At 40.0% G+C, this 26,067-nt stretch overlaps 1 protein-coding gene across 1 annotated transcript; it reads left to right on the top strand.

Moving 5' to 3' along the window:
• Positions 1-19,683: 19,683 nt before the first annotated feature.
• On the top strand, positions 19,684-24,724 carry adrb2a (adrenoceptor beta 2, surface a). Its single transcript, XM_020629731.3, has 2 exons — positions 19,684-19,866; positions 20,116-24,724. Exon 2 carries the CDS (start codon positions 20,166-20,168, stop codon positions 21,369-21,371), a length of 1,206 nt encoding a protein of 401 aa, XP_020485387.1. The 5' UTR covers positions 19,684-19,866; positions 20,116-20,165; the 3' UTR covers positions 21,372-24,724.
• The last annotated feature ends 1,343 nt before the right edge of the window (positions 24,725-26,067 follow it).

Here is a 26,067-nt window from a genome sequence, read left to right on the forward strand (position 1 = left end):
AAACTCTTTGATTTCCTCTCTCCTTTCTCAATCTCAGTTCTCACGGGTTGGTCTGGAGGACTAAATAAACCTTGTATTTTAATCAAGACCTTGTGATTCGTGTTGTTATCTGAGGGAGCTACAACTTCAATCCGGCATCACCATATTTCATGCAGAGTCCTGCGTTCAGTGTGTTCAGGAGGAAAGGCACGGCACAACGAAAGGAGAGAAGTTAAATGATCTGGCTTGATCTTTTGGTCTATTGAAGAATAAGGACTGAAATCGACTGTGTAAAAGTCAAGGTCCACCGATGTGGATTTTGTGGGGCCTATTGGGGAGAAAACAATCAGATACCGATATATATCAGCCGATATCTTTCTTAGATCTATGTTCGATTTGTAGATATAGATGAACACATTTATTACTTTGATCCCTCAAATGTTGTAATCAAACACTTGTGGAAAAGATTTATAATGAAGACAAGATGGTGACTCAACTGGAAAGTAACTGAGCATGTACACCCGTCACCGCTCAATACTGCAGCGATAAAACTTGCTGTAATCCATATAGCGCCCTCTGCTGGTGAAAGATAACGGCTAGAGTAATACAATGAAACTCAAATGAAATGCTATTTGACTGGTGAATAAATCGAGTAATACTGTGACAAAATGGGTGAGATGCTCTTTTGTTATTCACCACTTGTCACCTAAATCTTCATTTAATATCAAATCAGTTTATTCTTTAGAGTTGTGTATTTTGCTATAATGTATTTTTTTGCTTGTGTAACATTGCAGCACTTACTATCCTGGGTTTGTGTGTGTTAGCATTAAGTTACAGGTCACATCAAAGTATAAATCAACTTAAAGCAAACACACAGTCTTGATTTAGTTCAGTCATTTTTATTTAGTTTCTACAGTATATCACTGTTTGTCTCTTATCCATACTTACTTTTGTTTGTTCTGTTGTCCAGTTCTCCATGTGGTCCCATGCAGTTAAAGGGGCTGGCCCAGCACTTCCTGGGTATTCATAGGGTTAATGATGTCATTGCTGACATCACTGGGGCAGACCATCTGAAATACCGTATTGGCCCGAATATAAAACGGCCTTTTCCCTCATCAAAATAGGTCCGAAAAAGTCGAGTCGTCTTATATTCGGGGTCTAGTATTCAGAGCGCAGCTCTAATTGTTTGCCTGTCCCTTTAAATGTCACTACACATTGTGGCCCCAGATGGCGCCAAAAATCTGTCAAGCGAGTGTTCCAGGAAGAAGCAGTCCAGCGTCCTTAGCAACCTTAGCAAAGATGGAGAGAAAGTCTGATCATTTAGAGAAAAGTGGCTCAAAAGTAGGTCAAGTCAATCAACAGCAGCGGAGGAGTTATGACGCTAATTTTAAAATCATGGTCGTCAATTCAGCCGAGTCAAGTAACAACTGTCAGGCTGCTAAGAAGTACGGCGTTACAGAGTGTAACGTAAGAAGATGGCGAGCACAAAAAGAACGTCTTAAAGACGCTAACAGCCAGCGGAAATCGTACCGTGGTCCTCAAAGTGGCCGTTTCGGCGAGATTGACCAGAGAGTTTTTGAATATGTGAGGGAAAAAAGAAGTGAGGGAATGTCCATCACCAGAGCTGTTATCCAGCTTAAGGCCCTGGAAATCGCCAGAGAGCTCAACATCAGCGAGTTCAAATCCAGCCTCGGCTGGTGCCGTAGGATGATGTGGCATAATGGACTGGCACTGAGACGGAGAACAAGTTTAGCCCAACACCTAGACTTCGGAGAGAAGCTTCTGTCATTTCAGCGCTTTGTGATTAAGCTGAGGAAGAAGCACTCTTACCCGCTGCATCAGATAGGCAACGCTGATCAGACGCCCGTTTACTTTGACATGCCAACGTCAGTGACAGTGAATAAGAAGGGAGAGAAGTCAGTGTTGGTGAGATCAACGGGAAACGAGAGGAGCCGTGTCACTGTCATGTTGACATGTCTCGCTGATGGCAGCAAACTCCTCCCATATGTCATTTTAAAGCGTAAGACAGTGCCAAAGGAGCCAATGCCAGCTGGCATTATCGTGCGCGCCCAGGAGAAGGGCTGGATGGAGACAGGGCTTGTTGTGGACTGGCTAAAGGTTGTGTGGGGCGGACGGTACGGGGGACTGAGGAAGAAGAGGAACATGCTAGTTCTAGATGCGTTCCGCGGACACCTCACTGAGCCAGTAAAAAGTTAGGTGCGGGCGATGAACAGTGATCTTGTGATCATACCGGGGGGGATGACGAGCCAGCTACAGGTGTTGGATGTTGTGGGCAACAAGCCGTTCAAGGACAACCTGCAAAAGAGCTACACAAGAGTGGCTCCTGTCTGGAAAGCACGTGCTCACACCGACCGGGAAGATCCAGAAGCCGTCAGTCCGTCTGCTGTGTTGAATGGATCCTGCAGGCATGGGATGCAGTTTCCTCACAGAGCATCATCCGTGGCTTTAAAAAATGCTGCATCTCAAATGCCTTGGACGGCAGCGAGGATGACGCGCTCTGGGAGGAGCAGGGGAGTGATGACAGTGAGAGTGAAAGCGAACACAGCGGGGCGGAGGACGTTTGCGAGGAATAGGAGACATCAGGAGAAGTTTGGCAAGTTTTAGTTTAGCAGTTTAGTTAAAAATGTTACCTGTATTTCCAGTTATTTAAAAATGTTAAAACATGTTGATAAAATATAATATTTGTTAATCGATTTTAATTTTGAATCATACTGTACATAGTTTGCCCTTGTGAAACACTTTGTTTTGAAAAGTGCCATAATTCAACATGTTTTTAATATTGTTATTTTCAAATAAAGTTCTTTAAAAAAAGAAGATCTGGTCTGCAAATCTTTTTTTCTAAATGTGAGTGTTGAAAAATGGGGGTCGTCTTATAATCAGGGTCGTCTTATATTCGGACCAATACGGTAAATGTTTTCTGTCTTATCATTTCATTCAAATGTAAGTTACAGGTAAAATATAATAAATAAATAAGTATTTTAAGTTCAATTAGTTGACTAAATGATCTGATGTTAAAGGTAAGGGTTTATTTGTATTTCTTTGAGGTAAGAGAAAAGTGAAACTCTCTATGTGGCCACACTAATGGGGCAGTCTATAAAACCAGGAGACATTTGTTCCTGCGGGGAGAAGAGGTGAGGACGTGTTGCCTTTAACATGGTACTTAATCTGATTTAGGTAAGCGCTAATTTACCTGATTTTTCATTGAACTTTTGTTGTTTTTATGAAACAGGCCGTTGTATAATCAAGTGACATTGTCATGATTTGGTTTCATATTTTGTAGATTTTCAGAGTTTAGATTTTCTTGTTTTTAGTTTTCATTCTTACCTGATGGTGTTTCCCTTGTGTGTTTTCTAGGTTAGTCTTTAGTGTTTCATGTGTTATTTTGTGACTTCGTATCCTAGTGTTCATGTTCTAGTGTGTTTTGTTACATTCTTGAGTTTTGTGTGTCTTTAGTGTTTCATGATTTAGTTTGTAGTTGTCCTCAGTGTTTCTTGTTTTCTTGCCTCTGTGTGTTTCCCTCCGTGTTGATTGCCCTCCTTGTCTTCACCTGTGTTATTAGTGTCACCTGTGTTTGATTATTCCTGTGTCTATTTAGTCTCTGGCTGTTTTTGAAACCACATACTATACTACTAGTACATACTGATTTGGCCAAAATGCAGCATGCAGTATGTGAACAACTGCGAGATCTGCAGTATGCCAAAAATACCAGGATGTCATACTGATTCGGGAAAATTGTACAGTATGCATCGGACCAGTCTACCTCGAGTACTGTTCCCCACAATGCAAAGTGCCAGGTCAGAGATCAAAATGCCGGAGCGCAGCTGTTTGAACTCGTCGGTGACAGTGACTGAATATCTTGCCACATTATGAACCATTAACAAATATGACATGTTCGTATATTTATTAGTCTTACCACCTCGGATTTTCCTGCTTTGTAGACTGTACAGTGCCACAGATGGACAAGCAGCTGCAATTACAGGGTCCTTGGCTTGCTCTATTACTACAAATTATTCACAGCTGAGTAAAACCAGTTTAACCGGGGCCAAGCATACTGCAAAATAACTGACGACTGGCAGTCATACTACATACTACTGTTGAACTCAATATGCAGTATACAGTATATACCGCATACTGATTTAGATTGTAGTATGCGGTTTCGAAAACAGCCTTTGTGTTCCTTCCCTCGTGTTGTAAGTAGAGTGTAGTTTGTCCGTCTGTCAGAGTTTCTAGTGTTTCCTCGTGGCTCCTTGTTTTCCCCTTTTGGATTTTTGTTGAACATTTTGAATTAGTGAGTTGTGTTAGCCTTTGGCTTTTTGTTTAATAAATTTAGTTTTCTTTGTATCTGCAATTGGGTCAACCTCTGTTTCTTCAGTCAATCGTGACAGACATATTCCAAAGAGCAGATTGTACACCTTGTAACTGGAAGAATGTAGATGGACACGCCCCAAATGACTGTGTGCCACGGTACACATCAAAGTAGGGCCCTTAGTCTCAGTCAGGCAATAAGAGAAAACATTTGATCAATTTGAGATTTTCTAGCACCAAAACTGTAAAGATAACACCCTTACCACAAGACAGCAGCCGTTGAAAACCTACAATACAAGAAACACACATTTCATACCATAATATCTCTGTAAAACCCATGCAATACATCTAGACTTCTATGATACTTCATGCCCCGCTCACCACTAACGTAAGTTAACCGTACCTGGACACAAGTGACCGAGCAACCTGATGAAAGTTTCCATGGAACATGAGGTCGACATCTATAGAGCAGCAGATTTAAAAAAAAAAAAAAACATAATTTCCTTCACTAATACTTCACACAGCACCTTTAAAATTGGACTAACACTCATGTATATGAATTGTTTCATAACTTTATTCTTATAAAACGTTAAATAGAGGTAAGAGCAGAGGTCCTTGTGCGTCCGTGTGATGGCATGCATACATTTCATTCTCCCCAAGTGTCCTTTAGAAAGACGTTAAATTCTCATCAAACAATGCCAGTCCTTTGTCTCATCCCTGGGCTTCGACCATGGAACCTGACAGGACAGGATGTCATCATGGGATCAATCGAGCTGTGTTTCAATGTTCCAGAATGTTCAAAGTTACATGAGCACATAGCACATTCAATAAGATTATTGATGAGGAACACCAGTGATGCAATAAAGGAACGAGTGTGATCGTCTCTGTTTTAATAAGAAAACAGAATTAATAGATATTGGGACCTGTGATGTTGGTAGTGTCCGAAAAAAAATGACTAACTGGGATAGGAAGCTAAAGGTCATTTCAAACAGAGAGATGATGCACAGACACTCCTCTGACAAGCAGACCATTTTTAATACTTAGTATTAACAACTGTTAACTGTGAGCTTTAGTGCTCTATAAATAAGAGATTTCACAAATCGACTTCACTTAAATGCTTTTTTTTTTATGAGGGGATGTTGAACTCTAATAAATTTTGAGAAGTGCATGCTTTGTAATTGAGGTCAGGGTGTTCCTGTTGTGTGACATGTTTTATTCTTCATACAGAAGTGTGTAAATGATCTTGCATCTTTATTTGGGTGAAGAGCACAAAGTCCAGATGCTGAATTTGTCAGACTCCAAACACTCAAACCAACTTCAGAATGTCCCCCTAATATATATTATTTAACATCTATTATCAGTTTTTACTCAGACCTCTCAGATCTACAATGCAAAAGAAAAATGGGTGATCGAGACTGGGCGGGTAGCCAGTCACTGACCTCGATCATGCAATCATCAAGTGGTTACGCAACCTCAATTTTCTTCTTCCTCTGGGTGGTATCTGATAAGTGCTGAACAGTGTGTCTCTTGGCAGCAGAAAAGAGGAACAAGAAGTAAAGGCGAGAGCAGAAAACACCAAGAACACATCCCAATGACACGATTAGGCTGCCTAAGATTAGCAATCAACACTTCCGGAATTTGCTTTTAGAGAAGAAAAAAAGTTTATTTTTATTGCTATGTTATCAATCATACTGCTGACATGTCAGATCAGAGCAGAGTTTAAATGACACTGAACCCTGAGCTTAAGCCAACTCTGGTCATGATTAATACAAAAAAAGTCAGCAAAACTAAAAGAACATCCAACTAAAATCACTTGTCCCTGACCCATCCTTAACTAGAACCAGAAGCAGGAGTTCTGAGATGCACCCTGGATTTTCTAGTCCTGGTCTTGCACTTTAAACGTCCATCAACCACCTTGACCATCTTCTGTATCTCCAGATTGATATTTAAGTGCTTCATTGACAAAAATCAATGTTGCCCCTGAACATAGTCCACAACATGATCAGAAAAGCAGTTAAGTTCATCACATATGCAGTTTCTAAGGGACAGGGTTGCTCAGTTATACAATGCTCTTATTTTGTTATTGTCATTTACTGTTCCTCTTTATGTTGGCCTACTCATTCTTTTAAGACTTCCTTAAACCACCTACCACTAAGAGAGTGCCGAGTACAGCAGAGAATTACTTTCTATAATGCCTTATGTTATTGCTTTTCTAAGAGGCCGTTATTATAAATCTTGCTCCTTAAGTTTATTGTTAATTAAAAAAAACAAAAAAAAAAACAGGTTCAGACAACCATGTACAAAGACTTTGTATGCTCCATTGAAGGTAGAGTAAAGGTGTCACGCTTCTGTTAACGTGTGTTGTAAGCTCTAGTCTTTTTTTTTTTTTTTTTTTTTTTACAGATGTGATGAATGCATTTGTGCTACAGCAGGATAATAAATCACAATTTTGTTTGGCAGAATGCAGAAAGTGGCACCCACCTGTGTCAGGAAAGGGGGAAGTGGGACACGGGTGTGGACCCAAGGGTGTTTTAAAGTTACTCAGGTACGACAACCACAAAAACCCCAAGCGATGGATTGGAGAGAGGGAGGGACTAAGAAACAGTATAGAGCCAAAACCCCCTTCTAAACTAAATAATGCACCAAACATGATTAACAAACCACTGCCGCCAAGCAGCTGACTCAGAACTAGGCCCTTTCCGAATAGCCACAGTTCAGTAGGCAGTACGTACTATTCAGTATGGAGTTTCAGTATACTGAACTTTCGTGGTCATTCAGTATGCATTTTTTATGTCCACCTCAGTATACTGAACATTTCAGTATGGATACTAACTCCCGGGTTTCATGCAGTATGGATCGGATGCGTGCTTTCAGGAAATGAATTGTATTTTACCACACACAATGCTGTGCGAAATTAAACTTAAATCGTCACGTCCACCTCCAAATCAAAACAAACGAGCGTGGATTAATTTAATCAATTTTTAATCTAGAGTTAATGTCCCGACTGAAATCACTACTTTTAATTAACAAATGTATACAGTATAAAACCTTTCCCCTTCTATTTAAATAATGATTTCACTATTTAAATGCATCTTTATTTCACTGTCTCTTATTTGTACTTTTCTTTATGAAGGCTACTGTATGTTATTTAATCTACCTTTTACTTGATTTACATTGTGATATTGTTATTTGTTTACCTAACTGTATATGCGCATTACTCTTCTTGAATAAAGCTAAACAAAACCGGGTGAATGCGGCCGGTTCGGGAAACATAAATGACGTCACTTCCATACTGAATGAATTAGAAGAATTGGGAACAAATATCTGCCTACTGTGCGCGCCTACTAGGTACTAAACACTATACAGCATGGATAGTAGGTACTAGGTACTGCCTACTGCCTACTGACAGATAGAGTAGGTACTTGGCAATTTGGATTGTCCAGGAGACCCAGAAAACAAGTCACAAATAGAAAGGCTGCCACGGAGGCCTTACCATGCAAAACAAAAGGCTGGGGTATATCAACCAAACGACCCAGCACCCAGAGTTATTTACTGAGAGACCAGCAATGGACACAAACACACAGACAGTTATTGGTTTGTGTTTATGAACACACAGACAACAAGCGCCACCACAGGGAGACCAGCTCACTACCTCTGAAGGTGAGATAATGAGTCAGCACAGAGGACTGATGTCCAACAGTATATATAAGCTCCCCACACCTGGTTTTAATCACGGCCAATCAGCCACAAACACACCTGACTCCTCAGTGAGAAGCTGGAGAGTGTGCCCTCACAACCTGTGCCACATTTGTGTTTGCTCAGTGTTCTCTATTTAATACCATGATACGTAAGGTTGTAAGATGAAAACACATTTATGGTTTTCTCCTCTAAATAGCGAGTAAGGTTATTTGAGACAGAGATTTACCCTCCTCATCTCTGGTTCAACAACTTTTACAAAAAAAAAATCAAATCCTCATCAGTGCCACCATAATCCAAGAATGAAAGCTTAGTGAAAAGGTTGTACAATAAGAACAGTTTTGTATAATTTACCATGAGTTATACTCATAGGCCCTTTCCGAATAGCCACAGTTCAGTAGGCAGTACGTACTATTCAGTATGGAGTTTCAGTATACTGAACTTTCGTGGTCATTCAGTATGCATTTTTTGTGTCCACCTCAGTATACTGAACATTTCAGTATGGATACTAACTTCCGGGTTTCATGCAGTATGGATCGGATGCGTGCTTTCAGGAAATGAATTGTGTTTTACCACCCACAATGCTGTGCGAAATTAAACTTAAATCGTCACGTCCGCCTCCAAATCAAAACAAAGGAGCATTGATTAATTTAATCAATTTTTCAATCAATTTTTCAATCTATCCCGACTGAAATCACTACTTTTAATTAACAATAGAAAATATAACAAATGTCTGCCTTATTATAAAACCTTTTCCCCTCTGATTTCACTATTTAAATGCGTCTATATTGGTTTATTTTACTTTATATTCTGTATATTACTGTCTTTCATTTGTACTGTATGTTATTTAGTTATTTAATCTGTCTTTTACTTGATTTACATTGTGATATTGTTTTTTGTTTACCTGACTGTATATGCGCATTACTCTTCTTGATTAAAGCTAAACAAAAATACAAAAAACAGGTGAATGCGGCTAGTTTGGGAAACGTAAATGACGTCACTTTCTTACTGAATGAATCAGACGAAGTATGAACAAATATCTGCCTACTGTGTGTGCATACTGAATAGTAGGTACTAACAGAATACAGCACAGATAGTAGGTACTGCCTATTGAAAGATTGAGTAGATACAATTCGGATACAGCCATGGTAAATAAATCTTCTTTACAGGGACCTGGTATCAACACTAGCTGTAAAGCATAGCTTTTGAAAGCCATGTTTCCATTTTCCAGAGGCCCAGACGGTCTTTTTGTCCTTAGAATAACAGTGCAGTGAGTGCACACAGGTTCGTCTGTGTGTCCACTGGCAGATTTGCAGAACAGGGTCAAAGATTAATTGTTGAAGTCTGTGATGTGAAAGACAACGCACTGTTCTCCTCTTTAGCACCGAAGACCAAATGAAAACAAGTTGACTATTTTCCAGACAGGAAATATTAACATACATTTGCACAAATTAACTGCACTTGTGTGAAAAAAATAAATAAATCCAAGGACACGAGCTCTGCTCAGTTTAACCTGTGATTTTTGTCCATTTGCGAGGTTGTGTTATTGTCCCATAAAGTCATTAATGTGATAACGACCGCTGATTAGCCTCATCCTGCAGGCTTGTCCCATCCCTTTCAAGCCCAGATCACAGAGACTCATCACTGGGAGAACAGTTCCCTTACGTTCATCTCCATTAGGTTTTACAGACAGAGATCTAGAGAAGGATCCTCAAAGACAATATGAGGCTGTAAAGTCTGGCTCAGTGTGGATTTATGCAGGCTGACGCAGGATTCCGACTGCTTTGAAGCATGAACGTGCATATCTTCTGTTAACCTGGTGCTGGTGAACATGGAGTTGGTAGTCAGCTGAGGACAAATGATCAATAGTGCAGAAATCATTTCAAGATTTAGATTAATTCAAGATGACAGTAGCTGTAAAAGCACAGATGCACAGACAGATTGTCTTAGCGGTTTTGTCTTACCTCCTCACATAAGAATAAATATCACACAATGACTAAATGTTCTTGTTGCATTTTTTTTCTATTTTTGCTACCAGAGATTATTACACTTTTAGATAATATTTTAAATGACATTTTGCACAAGTTGACCAGACTCGAATGACAAACTGTGAGAGTTGTGTTATTTCACACTTTCACGCTTGTGTTAACCACTTCTTGCTCTGCAAACGACAAAGATAAACTCCTGTCCCTGTGATCAGCACCACGGTGAAAACAATTCATCACTCAATCATCACAGTGTTTATGGTATGATTGATATTTCTATGTTGCTCAAACAGACATCATAAGAAGCATGTCTGTCAAGAGGGGGGTCGGAAATGGAACATTTCACTTTATAGCACAACAATCTCAGTTCTGCAGCGCAACTTTGGTCACTAGAACAACTGAACAATGAAATGGTAAGGCTAAAGTTTAGTGAGTCCAACACATGAAGAAACCTTTATACAGTATATGGTACAGACTCATGTGGTATTAAAATATTAGATAACACTTTACTTTACAGGTCCGCAAAGTTCGTTGTAATTAGGTGCTAATTAGACGATAATTAGACAAACTTTTTTTTTATTTCTTTGAAATTACCCCCGAATTGCTTGACAATTGGGTAAAAATTAGTACGTAACTTCTTATATAATGTGTGAAGTGAAACATAACGATCCTCTCCAAATGATTAGTGTTTTGTCCTTAACATGAACCTTATCCATAGATCAGTTTCATCACTCACACATCCTCCCTTTAGCACAGCACAACTTCCTGATCTGACAGACAAGTTCCATCACACTGATCCCTTCAGTCGTCCTCAGGAAATCCTCCAAAAGCAAAACGGAAAGTGTTGGTTTGAATATTATTGAAAACTGATGCACAATAACTTCATGATGACCAAAGGCTTTATACGACACGACTTCCAGAACATCAAAGAAATGTATGTTACGTTTAAGGAGACTTGAATTAAATATTGAAGGTCTCAGCCGTATCTGCATCAGATACCGAGGAACAAATGTTTTATGACAGTCTTTGGGAGCTTTGAGAGAAAGAAAAGTCCTAATCTTCCTAAGACAAGAGTTAGAGATTCAAATGCTTCAATTTGATTGGACAATTTAATTTGGATTAAGTTGCTGTTCCTTAAAGGCTTTATATGTAATTTTTCATACTTAAATGTAATATAAATCAAGTATATCCTCTGAAAATAACTCTGTGAGTCATGACTGTCTACAATGGGTGTAACACCCGAGTCCCACTGTCTGTGATGTTTTCAAGCCGTATCTACATCGTTTTTACATCGCCAGGACGGCTGGCTGACTCCTCCCCTCGTGTATAAAAGTTGTTTAATTGAGGGACTAGAGAAAAGAAGAATAACATACTGTACTCACTGCTTAACTGTGTTTCTAGATCACGCTCATTTCAGGTCAATTTAAATGCAGTGTGAAGATACCAGCATAATAAAGATCGCTAGCATTAGCATGCTAACACAACAATGCACCGCAAGTTGTTTTGGTTTCATGCTGGTGCTCAAGGGCGACATCTGCTGGATCAAAAAATCGTATATTCTTCCTTTAATGTTGAGTATTGCTATCTGTGTTATTCAGCAGTGTTAGCATGCCAAACGGCTTCCACGACAGCTGCTTAAATCGGTTGGACTGATCAGATAAATGCTCACAGTAAAAATGTCAAAACTGAACACAACCTTTATGCAGGTTGTACTTATCAGACAGAAGACTCATCTATGATTCAGTCAGTGTTGCTCTTGAGAAGAAGGCTTACATCCCTATAAATTTACGAGGTTCATGCTTCTTTTTGATGCGTTGCTCTTCATTAAAAATAAATGAATTGACCGTCTGCACCCAATTTCAGGCTTCACTGGTATGAAGTGCAAAGTCAAAGGCTATACGTTTACTGCGCTTTAAAAAGGGGAAGATATCAGTTCAATGGCTTCTATAGAAAAATGCAATTGATTAGTGTTTTGTCCTTAACATGAACCTTAACCATAGATCAGTTTCATCACTCACACATCCTCCCTTTAGCACAGCACAACTTCCTGATCTGACAGATAAGTTCCATCACACTGATCCCTTCAGTCGTCCTCAGGAAATCAAACCTCAGACTCACAGAGTCTTGATTACCTAGAAACTAAACTAGGCCAGAGATGAGGAAATAACATTTTCAAATGATTGAACATTGAAGCTGATGATGCTTAACAGATCAGTCCATTAAGATTTGTCGTTGTAGTTGTTGACATGTACATGTTTACAAAGCAATATAGTGTTATATGAATTCAGTTTAATGTGTGCTATAGGTCACACATGCACATATACTCGATCATTTATTGTAAGAGCCAAAAAATGGACCCAAATTGGCCCTGGTGGCCTCGTGGTTAGTTTGTGCAGAGACAACAGTCCTCAAAGCAGACCTGACATGAGGCTCCTTTGCTCCATGTCATTCTTCACTCTCTCTCTCTCTTCCTGATTTCTGACTCTACTGGCTGTCCTGTACTCCAATTAAGGCATAAAAGCCCACAAATTGACCTAAATGTTGTGCCTGTTCATCACTTTAAGAATGGTCTCACATGAAAAGCATGTTCAAACACCCTGCCTCACGTCTCGTCATGCAGCCCTCTGAATTTGAAACTTGAATAAGCACAGAAGTGTTTCCCCTCACATTCTTTGGCCACAAGGTTCACACTCTGCTCATATACAAAAACTCCCACTGATACTGATTTTACATGTATACTTTTATCTTTATTAATGGGGTTTATTCTAACAGAATAATACGTGAATGAGCTTGTTTAATGTGTATCCATTTATCTATTTTCAGATGAAACACTGCCAAATAAAAAGCCATCCCTCCTTTAAAGTGTTATCTTCCAAACACAGGGATCCCATCGTGACTTTTAAACTGTGTCCCTCCCTCCCTCCCTCCCCTACAATAAATACTTCTTGTGTCTCAAGGCAGACACAAACCATTCAGGACTGCAGCTATTTATACAGGCTGGATGTCTGCCCAAGTCACGGCAAATAAATCCAGAGACAGTCATTGGTGTCAGATCTCTTTCTTTGTTGTGGAAAGGGTCAAAAGTTGAGTTTTTTTGCTCCGACTAATTTCTTTAACAGAGGTCTGATGTTGAAACAGAAAAAGGCGAGGAGTCCAAAGAGGAAGTGAGAGAGGATGTTAGAGTTGGTAGTTGCTTCCTTATGAGGCAAAGGGAAAGAAGTCAGCCCATGCCCTGTTTATTGTCACAATAATTAGTGCAGTGGTGGGAAGGAACAGGGACTGTAATTCCATCCAGAATTTGTTCTTTCTTCATATCAGTTTTTAATAGCAAATGATCTGGGGTCATTACGATCACACATAAAGCATACAGTGTGCAAGAAAGAAAATGCATTGTTATTAAAATTCCATAAACACAAGTTGGTCTTATGTGTACATTATTTAGTCAGCTCCTGTCAATCAGTCTGTTTGGGGAGCTGTTAATTTATTTATATCTCTATTAAGTGTACAACCATCACCTGACATCCTCACTGCCCGAGGCCATCAACAGAAAATGAGACGACACAACAATTAGGATTCAAGTGGAACCAAGATCCCAGAGCCCGACCAACAGGATGCTGTAGAAACTGAGCATTAGGCAAAAAGAATATATATTTTTGTATTTCAGGGTGAAATCAGTGTTGTTTTAAGGCAAAGATGGATTCTAATTCCCCACTGTGCTGACTGGAGGACCACAGGGACTGTTTTTTTTTTTTTTTTTTGCTGAATTAGACGGATTTGTTCACACTAATGAAATCTTCACAAGGACAGTGTTGCATTAGTTTCTTCCCATATGATTAAACACAGGTAATAACTCAGCTCAGGCCCTGACCAACTACAGTAGTTCACACTGTAATGCTGCTGTTAAATCCAGAATCAAGGCCGACTTGAAATGTAGTTAAATTAATAGGTGGTTGGGTTTAACTGGGCATTCAACCTTTTGCTCCTCACAGAGGAACGTCCTCTATGAGTGTTCCTCTTTAATCAATAAGACACCCAAATAAAGTCCTTCCTAAGAGACCTACAATTTATTCTGCAAGGCACATAGTGTAGAAAAAGCCATGTTTGTAGAGATTACAGTACCTTTGTATGGACATTACTTTCTCTTTTCATTAGCATGATCTCTCTTCCTTTGTTTTGAGAAAAACGGGAAGAGATTTTGGGTGAAAATAACTTAATCGTCTGAAATGCGATGATTTACATTCTACACTAAAACTCATGAACATCAAGTGTGATCTACTGTAGGTGTTTCAGTGGTCAGACCCCCATAACAACATTTTTTTATTTATCTTTTGTATCTGTTGAGCTCTGCCTGGAAGCCACAGCCCACAAGTTGATTAATAGCACAGTGGAGTGTTTTTACAACCTCTTCCTCCATCTGAACTTTATCAGCAGCAAACTGAGTGAATAATGTCTCAGAACCTGCTGAGTTCATATATGGTCGGATAGATTTAAAATAATAATGTCTGAAACACACTTTAATTACTCTCCACTTTAAAGAGTAACATATATTTCTCCATGTAGTATAGCAGTGCAAACAGATTTTGGTATTTTATTTTGGGGTGGACCTCACTGTCCCTCAGGGGCCTTTACCACAAACCAATCAGTGGTTCAGTTTCTCGTTTAATCCCAAGGGGAATGTCTTTGTTCCAGTGGGTTAAATGTGAGGAGTTAGACAAATACATTTGCTGTTTCCATTCGTTTTGTCTTTATTTTCCTCTAAGGTTTGTAGAGTAGAGAAAATGATGGCTGCAAAGGCATGCACCAATATTTAAAAGACACATGAAAGTATAGAGCAGTGGTTCTCAACTGGTGGGACTCATGAATCGCAGTTCTGGTTTCAGTGAATCACTAATGTGTGCATGATAAAGTTCTGTTATATGTTTTGTACTGTCTGAGATCCAAACTGCACATTAAATAAATCTGATTGGTTGAAAAATATCAGTAATTTTGGTTTGATTTTGGTCCTGAGGAGATGAGCTGGTAAGAGGTCTACCAAAATATTGGATATGAATATAACAAGTAATCAACTTTATAACTTTGCCCCAGGTGCAGAGAGGCCAGGTTATCTTATTATATTATCTAAACTGTTGATGTGAGCAAAATCAACTCCCATGCACTTAGTTATTGTTAAGCTGTGATGCGCAGTCTTCTAGTTGCGTATGGAGAATAAGCAGACTTGACTCTGTGTCTTCTCTTTAGCCTTTAGGCTTGTTTATTCGATGAACACATGCATGCCACTCATCCAGACTGAAATAGAACAACATTCATGTCATCCGACGACTGACACGCTGCGTACTGTAAACGTGATGACATCATAGCAGAATTTACTGTAAATACAGTGTGTAAAGGGCGCCATCAAATAACAACATTTAACACTCCCACTCGCTCTTAGCTCACTGAGTTACCTGAAAACAAAACAATAACAGAGTTTTCCCCTTTTTGCTTCAGCAATGTAAACAAACACACTTTTACACTTTTAATTACCAAACATGTATTGAGCAAACCTCTTTAACTTTAGCTTATTGGTTGGCTTTGTCATGACACACCTTGATCCACTATCCACATTAAACATCAACAAAAGAATTACTGAACCATACAGTTCAACATTTGTAACTGACAACTCATTTATTCATGAGTCAGACGTAAAAACAATTCTAACTTTGTACTTAACACCCAGGGTTTATAAACTCAGTCCATTACCAAATGTTGGCACACTATTGGAGATCATTTGAATCCTATTTTTATTGTTCGTCAGTACTCAAGGCTTCTTTGAAAGAGGGTTTGTAACCGGTTCAAGTGTTCCTGCAGCCATCCTCTGCAGAAACGAGTCCTGTGCTTCACAGCACCGTCATGGCAGGGCAGCAGATCCAAGCGTTCTGTTCAACTTCTGCACATCCTCACTCAGATATTCACATGAGGTATTTTTATACACAGTCCATACTCACTCAGAAACTCCTGCAGAAGTCTAGTTTCTTCCGTACACACAATCCTCTCCCTATGCTAGCGTCTGCATTCTCTAATTAGCATCAGCTCGTAACAGGGTCAAAGCGTAAACTTTACGAACGTAACTTTACCGATCAAAACGGATTCCAAATAGCTGAGTCTTCAGTACAGAACAAAAAATAAATTATTTAGTCAGAGGTACTTCAATAATCATCACAAACTTCACATATTTAACTCTCTCTGTTTCTTCCTTGTGCCAATCTCCCGTATCTCTTCTCCTGTTATTCTGCCACCCCACCCCCTTATACCCGATAGGTTAGGAAAAAGGCAGGCGACAACCTCAGGTCTTGAAAAATGAAGCCAATGTGGAAAGTGCGAAATCCTGCAGTTTGTTGAGTGTCCACTTGAGGCTGGCTCCAGGAACACCTAAAGTCACATACACATGACTGTCAAAAAAGCTGTTTTTAATCGCATAAATAAACATGTTTACAGCCTGGTTAAAAAAACAAAATAGGTCTGATTATGTTATTGTCATCACTGGAACACACTGTACGGCGGGTGAATTTATTTTTAACAGCTCTGTTTTGATTTCAAAAACGATACGGCTGAGATGATTGACAGGTGGGCGCGATGTAGCTTCAAACCCGCCTCAGCTCCAGCTCTCAACCTGTCTTTAGGTTGACTGAAAGTTAGACTGAGACAGGATTTCCAGCATGGCGGCTGCTGCTGATGAGCCTCTTTCCATTAGTATTTACAGTCTATGGGAAAAGGTAAGTGACCACTCTAACCTAATGAATGACATCTGTCTAACCCAGTAAATAACTGTAAGATATCTCGGAATTGACAGCTTTTATAATTACTTCACAAGTATTATTCCTAACTGATATAAATGTCACAATAATATAAAGAATACACTTTGGAACTTGTTTTGCACAAAAGTATGCATTTTAAACACGTAAATGCAAATAAGGAAAATAGAAGCAAAATGTCGATTGGCAAATGACTAGCTACATTAAATCATTTGTTTTTTGGTTCTGCACATGGGTCCTTAATACCCTTTTTTTTTTTTTTTTTCCCTAACATGACAGACAGAGCCAGGCCATATGTTTACACATGAGTTTGTCTTTATACTAAACTAAGCTTAATATCCACCAGTTTCATGCAAACTACTCACAGACCCAAGAATGAGATCCATCTTTTCATGGAACTCTCACACTGCATAAATGTTTCTTTTTCTGTGTATTATTGCAACCTTTAACAATGTGTCATAAGGCCTTTGTAAGAGACTACCACTACAGCAATTTGACATTTAAGAAAACAAGTGAGGTAGACTGTTTGTTAGCGCTCTCATTTCCTCTCATGCTCCTGAAACCTCTCCCTATAGAGGAACAATGCCTCCAGGTATTGTTCCTCCCAGATTACAGGAAAAATATAGTGCGGGGAGGTGGAAGGCCGGTGCAGGTGGGGTCATCAGGTCAACGTTTTTTATGAAGAAAAAAAAGGAAGGAATCCCAGAGGACGTGGTGTAGAGGGGAGACAGTTTTATTATGACATGTTTGACTTAAACATTGTACAATATCTAACTGTGTACAGAATTCAAGACGCTTACAGGGTTATCCAAATGTGAATTGGCTCTGTCAGAGAGTGACAGGATACAGGAAGACAGATGTCACAGACTGAGGAAACCAGACATGATTAATCGAACACGCAGACAATCGGTTTCCAAAACAGATCCACAGAACTGAAATGTAATTTACATACCATTCAGGGGGTGAAGCTCTGAAACAGAGAAAACAAGTGTGAAGCTAAGTTTTATCAGAGATGCAAAGTCTTCACAGGAGGTGATCCACAACCTTCAAAGTATGTGCTGCTGAGTGTAGATAACAGAGCTTATCAGTGGGTGAAACATGTTCGATTAGTTCTGTATGTTGTGCAAGAGTCACATTGTGTAATGCAAATTTCATATTTAAGTTTATAGGTGCAGTGTTGACATATTCACCAGAGGTTAGCCATTTAAAAAATAGAAAAGTGATGTGCTCAGTCAGTTTCAGGGCAGTATTAGGAATTTAACATATACCGGACACAAGTGGAAGTTGCAGCCTGACAGTGGAGCTCAGTATCAGTAGAGTAGAGTCTAGAAGTCCTCAAAATGTTTACACTTATTCTGAGAATATGAATATGCTTGTCCATGAAACAAAGGGTTTAACTCAAACACAGGATTAGAGCATCACATAATTTGGATGAAGCAGATGATATGAATTATATCTGCTGCAAAATGTACAATACTCTCCTCTTAATAAACATGTTCCATGAACTAAATGGATACATGGATTTATCTCAGTGCGGAGGGCTACAGATTAGAATGAATGCTGAGTATTGATGTTGATTACGAGGCAGTTTGTTCTACGTCATAGGGTCATGAAAGAAGGCTCACAGTGAAGTGCAGAACATGGATGATGCACAGTGCCTGTGGTGTCAGCATTCATTCATGGTCCTAGCTCTGGAAACTTTCATCTCTCTTCCCCTGAGGTGGTGACAGACCTGGTGACAGACCTGGTGACAGACCTGAACACACAAACATAGAAACACTTGAGATCTAAACACATCTTCTTTTCTCATGGCCTGTTTATGACCCACGCAATTATAATGGTTTTATGATTCACAAACCCACTCTGACTTCTTAGAGAACTGTTTTATGCATCTTCATGTGATATGATGTGGAGAACTCCTCCAAAATCAGTGAAATACTGCCTGAACAATGTGTTCCTATTGACCAGGTGTGTTACCTGAAAGAGCACTGATTATTTCTCTCTAAGACGCATTAAATCCAGCATGACTCCATTCTGTAATCAGTCAATACTGAATCAAAAGATACCACCTATAGAAAACACCTATCAGAGTCTTGTAGTGTCAGGAACTGTACCTGCCGTCCACACTCTTCAATGTTCCTGTTTTTAAAACCCTTGCTAAAATTTGACTGTGATGTGCAAGCTCTCACGGGCACTCTGACTTTTCTGGATTATTATTAAAGTTTGTTGTGTCCAGTAGGGTACATTTTTAAGGTCTCAGGTCCAGATTGATATAAGAAATATTGGAGGGTTTGTTTTTTTAGGTTTAATCTTAAGATATTCATAAACGCAGCAGTGCATAAACCCAATTTATTTTATTCCTTTTGCAAGGATTCAACTCATTTTTTTGTTTATGCTTTCATTTACATTTTTATGTTTTCATGGCAGGTAAAGCAAATTACCCAAACACGCTGAGGTTTCCTCAGGACAAAGGAAGACGTCATGCGTCAAACTGCATTATAAAACACAGACTATACAGTTTGGTTCCAAGTGTGGTTTAACTTGCCAGTTGGATTACATGCACAACCAAAATTCTCTTCTTTTTACAACGACTCAAAGAATGTCTTCACCTGTTTTTAATCAGATCCAGACTTACAGGCTGTTACAGCTGCAACATCCCATATTTTACTTATTTTAAATTAACACACAGTTCTTGCATTAAGAAAACTTTTGAGATATTTTATGCATTGTTTTGAAAGATGAAGAAAAAGGTCTTCTTTAGTGTCTGCAGCTCTTCACACATGCAGCCCTGCAGCAGGGACAATGTGTTCAAACTCTCCGGAGCTCTCAGCACCCTCTGCAGGCTGGCTGCCTGATTGGCTGAGCACTGACCATGATGTCATCACTGCACGTTATAAGGGCTCTGACAAATAGCTTGGGAGAGCATTAGAGGGAAGACGGCTCAACTGAAGGACTAAGTGAGTGAGACACACGGAGATCAAGAGGAGTAGACAGTACACAGAAAGGACATGTGACAGTGAATACTTTTCAGGAACTCGGTGAAAACTACTTTGTATGGGTGGCAGGAAACAAAAAAACAACCTGTGGAGGTCTGTACTTTTATTTTTATTTGGAGTGTTTATGTTATTGTTTAGTGTTGTTTGTGCCTTTTATTTAACTTGTTTATTTTTCAAAATAATATTAGCAACAGACTCATTAGTGCTATTTTGACATCAGTGTCATATGCATACATTATATCTCTATTTATTTATTTTCTTATCCGGCAAATGTTAGATTTAAACTGTGACTTTTTGTGTGTGTGTTTGTGTGTATGTGTGTTACCCATGAATGGTCGTCAGATTGGTAGTACAACCCCCCCCCCCCAGGAAGCCTCAATGTGAGCGCAGGGATGAACAACTCCTCCTCAGACAGCAGGGAGGGTTACAGCGAGGCAACAATGGTCCTGCTGGGCATGGTCATGTCCTTGCTCGTCTTGTGCATCGTCTTCGGAAACATCCTGGTCATAACGGCGATCGCCCGCTTCCAGCGTCTCCAGAATGTCACCAACTGCTTCATCACGTCCTTGGCCTGCGCCGACCTGGTCATGGGTCTCATCGTGATCCCGTTCGGCGCCTGTTACATCATCTTTAAGACCTGGCACTTTGGAAGTTTCTGGTGCGAGTTCTGGACGGCGACCGATGTGCTCTGTGTGACCGCGAGCATCGAGACCCTGTGCGTCATAGCCATAGATCGATATCTGGCCATCACGTCTCCCTTCAGATACCAGTCCATGCTGACCAAGTGCAGGGCTCGCATCGTGGTCGTCCTGCTGTGGGTGATCGCCGCCTTGATATCGTTCCTGCCCATACACATGAAGTGGTGGATATCGGATGATAAAGAAGCCAAGGACTGCATGAACAACAGTACCTGCTGTGAGTTCAACACCAACATGGCATACGCGATCACCTCCTCCATCGTCTCCTTCTACATCCCGCTGGTCATCATGGTGTTTGTCTACAGCCGGGTTTTCCAGGAGGCTAAACGGCAGCTTAAGAAGATTGACCAAAGTGTTGGACGCTTTCACAACAGCGGTGACAACAGCAACCTCAAATCTATCGAGGCTAACAACGGACGCGGCCAGAAGAAGGCCAAGTTTTGCTTGCGGGAACACAAAGCTCTAAAGACCTTAGGCATCATCATGGGGATCTTTACTCTGTGCTGGCTGCCTTTCTTCCTCTTCAACGTGATGGTGGCCATATGGAAGGAGCTGCACCACGACCTCACCTTCAGGATACTCAACTGGATAGGTTACGCCAACTCGGCCTTCAACCCACTCATTTACTGCCGGAGTCCTGAGTTCAGATACGCCTTCAAAGAAATCCTCTGCATGAAGAGGAGCCACCTCAGTCACTCGGGGCCTGTGAACGGCTACGTATACAGCAGGCACAGCTGGCAAAGCGAGCAGCAGGGGAGGAGTAAGGGCAGCTCGGAGGACATTGACGCCAATGAAGGGTGTCTGGGGAAGGGGGCGGGGGTCTGCAGTGCTGTGGACAGATCAGTGGACCCCAATGGGAACTGCAGCAAAGGCTTATCCACAATAACAACTGCCCTTTAGAAACTTGGCACGCTGAGAGTTGGGCAACCCAGACATGTTTACACTGCTATCAAAAACTCTTTTTTTCCAATTGAGTAATGTGGGTAGAGCCAGTCTGACTGACTGGTGGAATCTCTACAAACTGCTTTGAAGACGCTCAGCTGAGGGAAGTATTTCTCTTTATCTTTGACACAAGGACTCAACACTGTAGGTAGATCACTTTTTTTTTGTGACATTTCTTTTTGTGAGTAATTTCCATCTACCTCATTACTTCCTGTTGTTTCACATTTGTTTCTTAACTGTCTAAACAAGTTGGCGTTTACTCTCTGGCCCCAGGGAAGTATTGAAGCTGTTTATTAACTCTACTAACTGTCTGTGCATTATGTCACCGTTGATCTTTCTGAATTCCCTGGCACAATTTTGTTTTTAGCTCAGAGTCTTTGGCAAAATATCACACAGCTGGCTTAAAAACATCTTTTGAAACTCAAATAAAACGCTGTTGGAGGCTTTACAGTAAATTATATTCAGGCATGCCAAGCAAGCATGGATACTGAGTTCTTTCAGAAAATGAGGAGATTGGATCTGAGTGTCTTTTTGGTGCTTTGTTAAAAAGTAATACATTCCAAATTAACCAAAGTTATAATTTGGCTTTTTTTTTGTTTCCCCTTTTTTCTGATGGATTGCCTCGGTGTCAAAGATGATTTACAACAGGTTTAACCGAACCTGTCTCGCTTCTTTTTTCTCTCTCTGTCAGCCTGTCGCCTTACTGCTCAGAAATGCTGTGAGGCCCTGTCCCCCTGTGCTTTTACAGCCAGTTTCAGGGAGTTTCTAAATACTAGAGATATAAAATTATCTTTATCTCCCTGCTGCATGCTGAGTAACGCCTGAGGCCATCCAATTTAGGTTGTATGAAAAGCTGGCAAGTTTGTACATGTTGTAATAGCCAGTTTCTATTATCAGCCCTGAATATATTTAATATATTTAAGTGCAGAGCAGATGGAGTTATTGATAATTGGCTTAAACTTTGGTATTGACCTTCAAAGCTTACAGCTGATTACATTCAAATATACATTTTTGCTACTGTACAGTCAATCTTCATTCCACAGGGTGATTTGTGTGACATGTAAAACAGTTGTTGGTACTTTTTAAAAATATTTTGTAAGTGTAAGGTTTTTCTATCTTGCCCTCAACGTTTCTGTCAGAGGCAACAAGTTGTTATACAAGCCTTGTTTATTTACCCGGTTTTTGTGGTTGCTGTGTGTCAGTGTTTACTGAAACCAGAGACGCCGTTTCCTTAGCCATGGCACAAGCGGTACAAACCACCCACAGTAATAAACAGGGCGTTTTAATAACCGAGTGATAACATAGTTCCAGACTCGGGAACTTGTTGGTGGCGACTTCTCAGGCCTATAAACTGAGATGAGAAAAACCATCCTCAGCTGCACCTTTGTTGGCGCTCCTTGACATTTCCCAGAGTCTCCTCACTGTAAACATAGATGTGTATCTTTATGAAATCTCTCCAAGTCTCCTCACTGTAAACCAATATCTGTATCTGTATGAAATCAGTCTAACATTAGGATTAGTTATGAGTCCACTGAGCAGGCTCTCAGCTGTGACAGTTTTTTTTTTTTCTCACTCATCTTCTGCTGCCTGCTTCAGATGCTGCTTTGTGTGTAGCCTCAGCAAATGCAACACATCCAGCTGAACAAGACCCAATAAACACAAATCAATCCACCGTTAAGCTGTAGAATTCGATAAACCCCTGATCAAAGACAGCAGACAATTAGAAAGTATACATTTCTAAATTCTAAGTTTTAAATCTAAAGGGGCCAACCTGAAATGAACGTAAGGTTCATCTTTTGACTAATGGACAGTTTGCTCTCAGCATGCAGGGCTTGAATGGGGAAAAGTCACCCACATGTATCACACTAAACGGCTTGCTGGATCATTATGCTCAATAGCAGCATTAAAGATGCTCTGCAGACGTAACCACATCTCAACAGATTTGGCGTTCCCTCGTGTTTCTGATCAAAGTGACAGCATGCTAAATGTGGCTCCTGAAGGCAGACAGGGAGGGGGTGACATGGATTCTGTGCCCGTCTAAATCGGTATTAGTGACCTGTGTTTTAGTGCATGTAACTTCGCCTCTGGAGTTCAGTCAGCAGACTCTGTCAAAACTGTGAACTTTGTTCCCTCAGAGGAACCTCAATGTGCTGTACTGTATGTGTGGGTTTGTTCTGTGCTGTTGTCAAAGGCCTTAGGAGTAGACGTAACCACAGTGTCATCCTACGTCAATGTTTGCCATGTGAAAAACAAGCTCTTCACGATGGTGATCTTTCTTTCTGTTTTTTCTTGTTCATGGATTTACAGCAGTGTAAATCCAGGGGTTGAATGTCATTACAAATGTTCTCCAGGGAATTTATTTTTCAGCACTTTTAATCAAAACAAGCAAAAAGCACAAAACAGATAAAGATTCAAGATTTCAATATATGACCATTTTTTAACTGAATCCAAGCAGTGACTTTGAATTAATGAGACAATGCTTGATGGATAAAAAGGGGCCAGAATTCAACTCATCTGTCTAGGGTTAGGGTTAGTAATTGTTTGCATGTCTTCTAGCTGTTTGTGGTTGATGTGCTTGTGGCATGTGGTGCCATTTCCTTTTCATAGTGAGCTCTTTACGTCCAAGTGGAGCAGGTTGTGAGCTATACATCCACACTGCTCCCTCCTGGCAGTGGCCTCTCCCTGCACCGTAGCTGCCTCTGAGTCATGACCTCTTTCATGATACACCTTGAAAGAATGAGATTTATGTCTTCACGCTATAGGGACAGTTGAAATGTTTAGCTGACACGACTACATTCCAGGCTCAGCTGAGGGTTTGGGACCATACATCACATCTGCTGATGCATTAAATGAACATTCAGTTCCCTGGACAGACGTTCGACTAAGGTTACCAATCAAAGTAAAGCACTTTCATTCGATTTCATTGACTATAAATAATTTATACCTTGATGAAGAGTTTTTCCTCTTCAGATGTGCCATAATATTGTTACAGAAGTTCCATTTCCTGTTTGCAACTAAAAAAACGAGAAACATGAATGTGAGCACAGATGTTGTTGAAGGTTCTGAACAACTGATGCATGTGTATGTGCTAAATACTGATTCATGGTTCATACATCTATGTGAGGCTGTATTTTATTGCCAGAGTGAAAACCTGAATGTTTACTAAATGTCTGCCAGCTATTTTTCGCACAACTTTTTGTCACTGTTAAAGTAATGCCTGTTACAAAATGTGGTGTCTTGTGGTATTTATGACATGAAGCAAGTGAATGTGCTGTAAGATTTGTACTGAAATAAATGATGTACATGCTGCATGTCATGTCCTCAGTGATGTTTTTTTTTAAGAGCATTCAACAGCACTTCACTGAATACTAGTAAATATATGAAACGAAAGAAGAAGGTTGGATCTGAATGCACCGGTTTATTTCAGTATGTGGGGGGAAAAAGTCACCAGCATGTGATCCACATGAGTTATAACCAGGGGAGGGATTTGGATATTATTTCAATATTTTCCCAGAGCTCCATGTAATCATATTTTACAAAGAGCACTTAATTAAATCACAGGATCTAATAGAGGTGGACATTTATAATACACAGAGCCATAAAAGTATCCTATATATGGTACTTATCTGGAGTCTAAAGGATTTTTGATTCATCTGCTGAATGAAGATTAAGAGCTTTAAAGTGTAATGCGCGTTGAACACCATGACCAGGAACACACATTTAAAAGGTTTGGTAAGTCAGCACATCTGGGATTTCGTGATAAACAGAGACGTCGGACACTCACAGTATTTTTGAAATTAGATAATGTGCTTATAAATCAGGCACAGTCCTGTTTTCTCTTTTCCTTGTGTGACAGGGTCGGGGGAAAAATCAGGTCATTTAAGAACACATGATACATATGACAAGCCAAAGGCTACTTTGTCCTTAGTTTGACTGGATGGATCATATACAGGTTTTTGAAAGAGATATATGTTGGCCCCCCAGCATCCTTTTCTTTCACCCTTCATTCTGCCTGTGATGTCTACACACTTATTAAAACATATTACATCCACTTAGGAGTGTTTATTGAATGTGTGTGAGTGGTAAATTAAACAGCTAACATTAGCAGCTCTTTGATGCTGGTTGAAGGATTCAGTGTTGCATTTAACAAAGATACGGGTGCAGTTAAAGCTCATGAACAACCTTTCTATTTCAATGAACATTCTTTCTAATCATACCTGCACACTAACTAATTTTTCACTGTAACACAAACCATTGTAATGGATCACAAGCTTTTTATCTTGGGACCTGTTAGCTTTAGTTCTTCAGTCTGTTAGGCCGATATGAAGAATGTAGCCATCCATATTGAAGACCCTTTCACTTGAGGGGCTCAGCCAACAGTCTATTGCAGAAAGCCTGTGCATATGAACTCTTAACTGGAATCAGCCCTTGAAGCACTTCTGATTATCTAAACAGTTTAAGCTCATACTTTTAAATCCTTATCCTTGCCTTTATCCTGCAGGTGAATTCCACAGCCAGACATCAACATCAAGGCGTCTGAAGTGTAAAGCCATGGATGTTTGCACACAAGAACCGCCGGGTCCTCCTCTAATCTTTTAAAACTCAAGTTTCTCCCTGCAGCATCAGATTGTAGTTTCAGTTTAAGTCATGTCAA

Source organism: Labrus bergylta, chromosome 9, assembly GCF_963930695.1.
Source record: "Labrus bergylta chromosome 9, fLabBer1.1, whole genome shotgun sequence".
Lineage (NCBI taxonomy): Eukaryota > Metazoa > Chordata > Actinopteri > Labriformes > Labridae > Labrus > Labrus bergylta.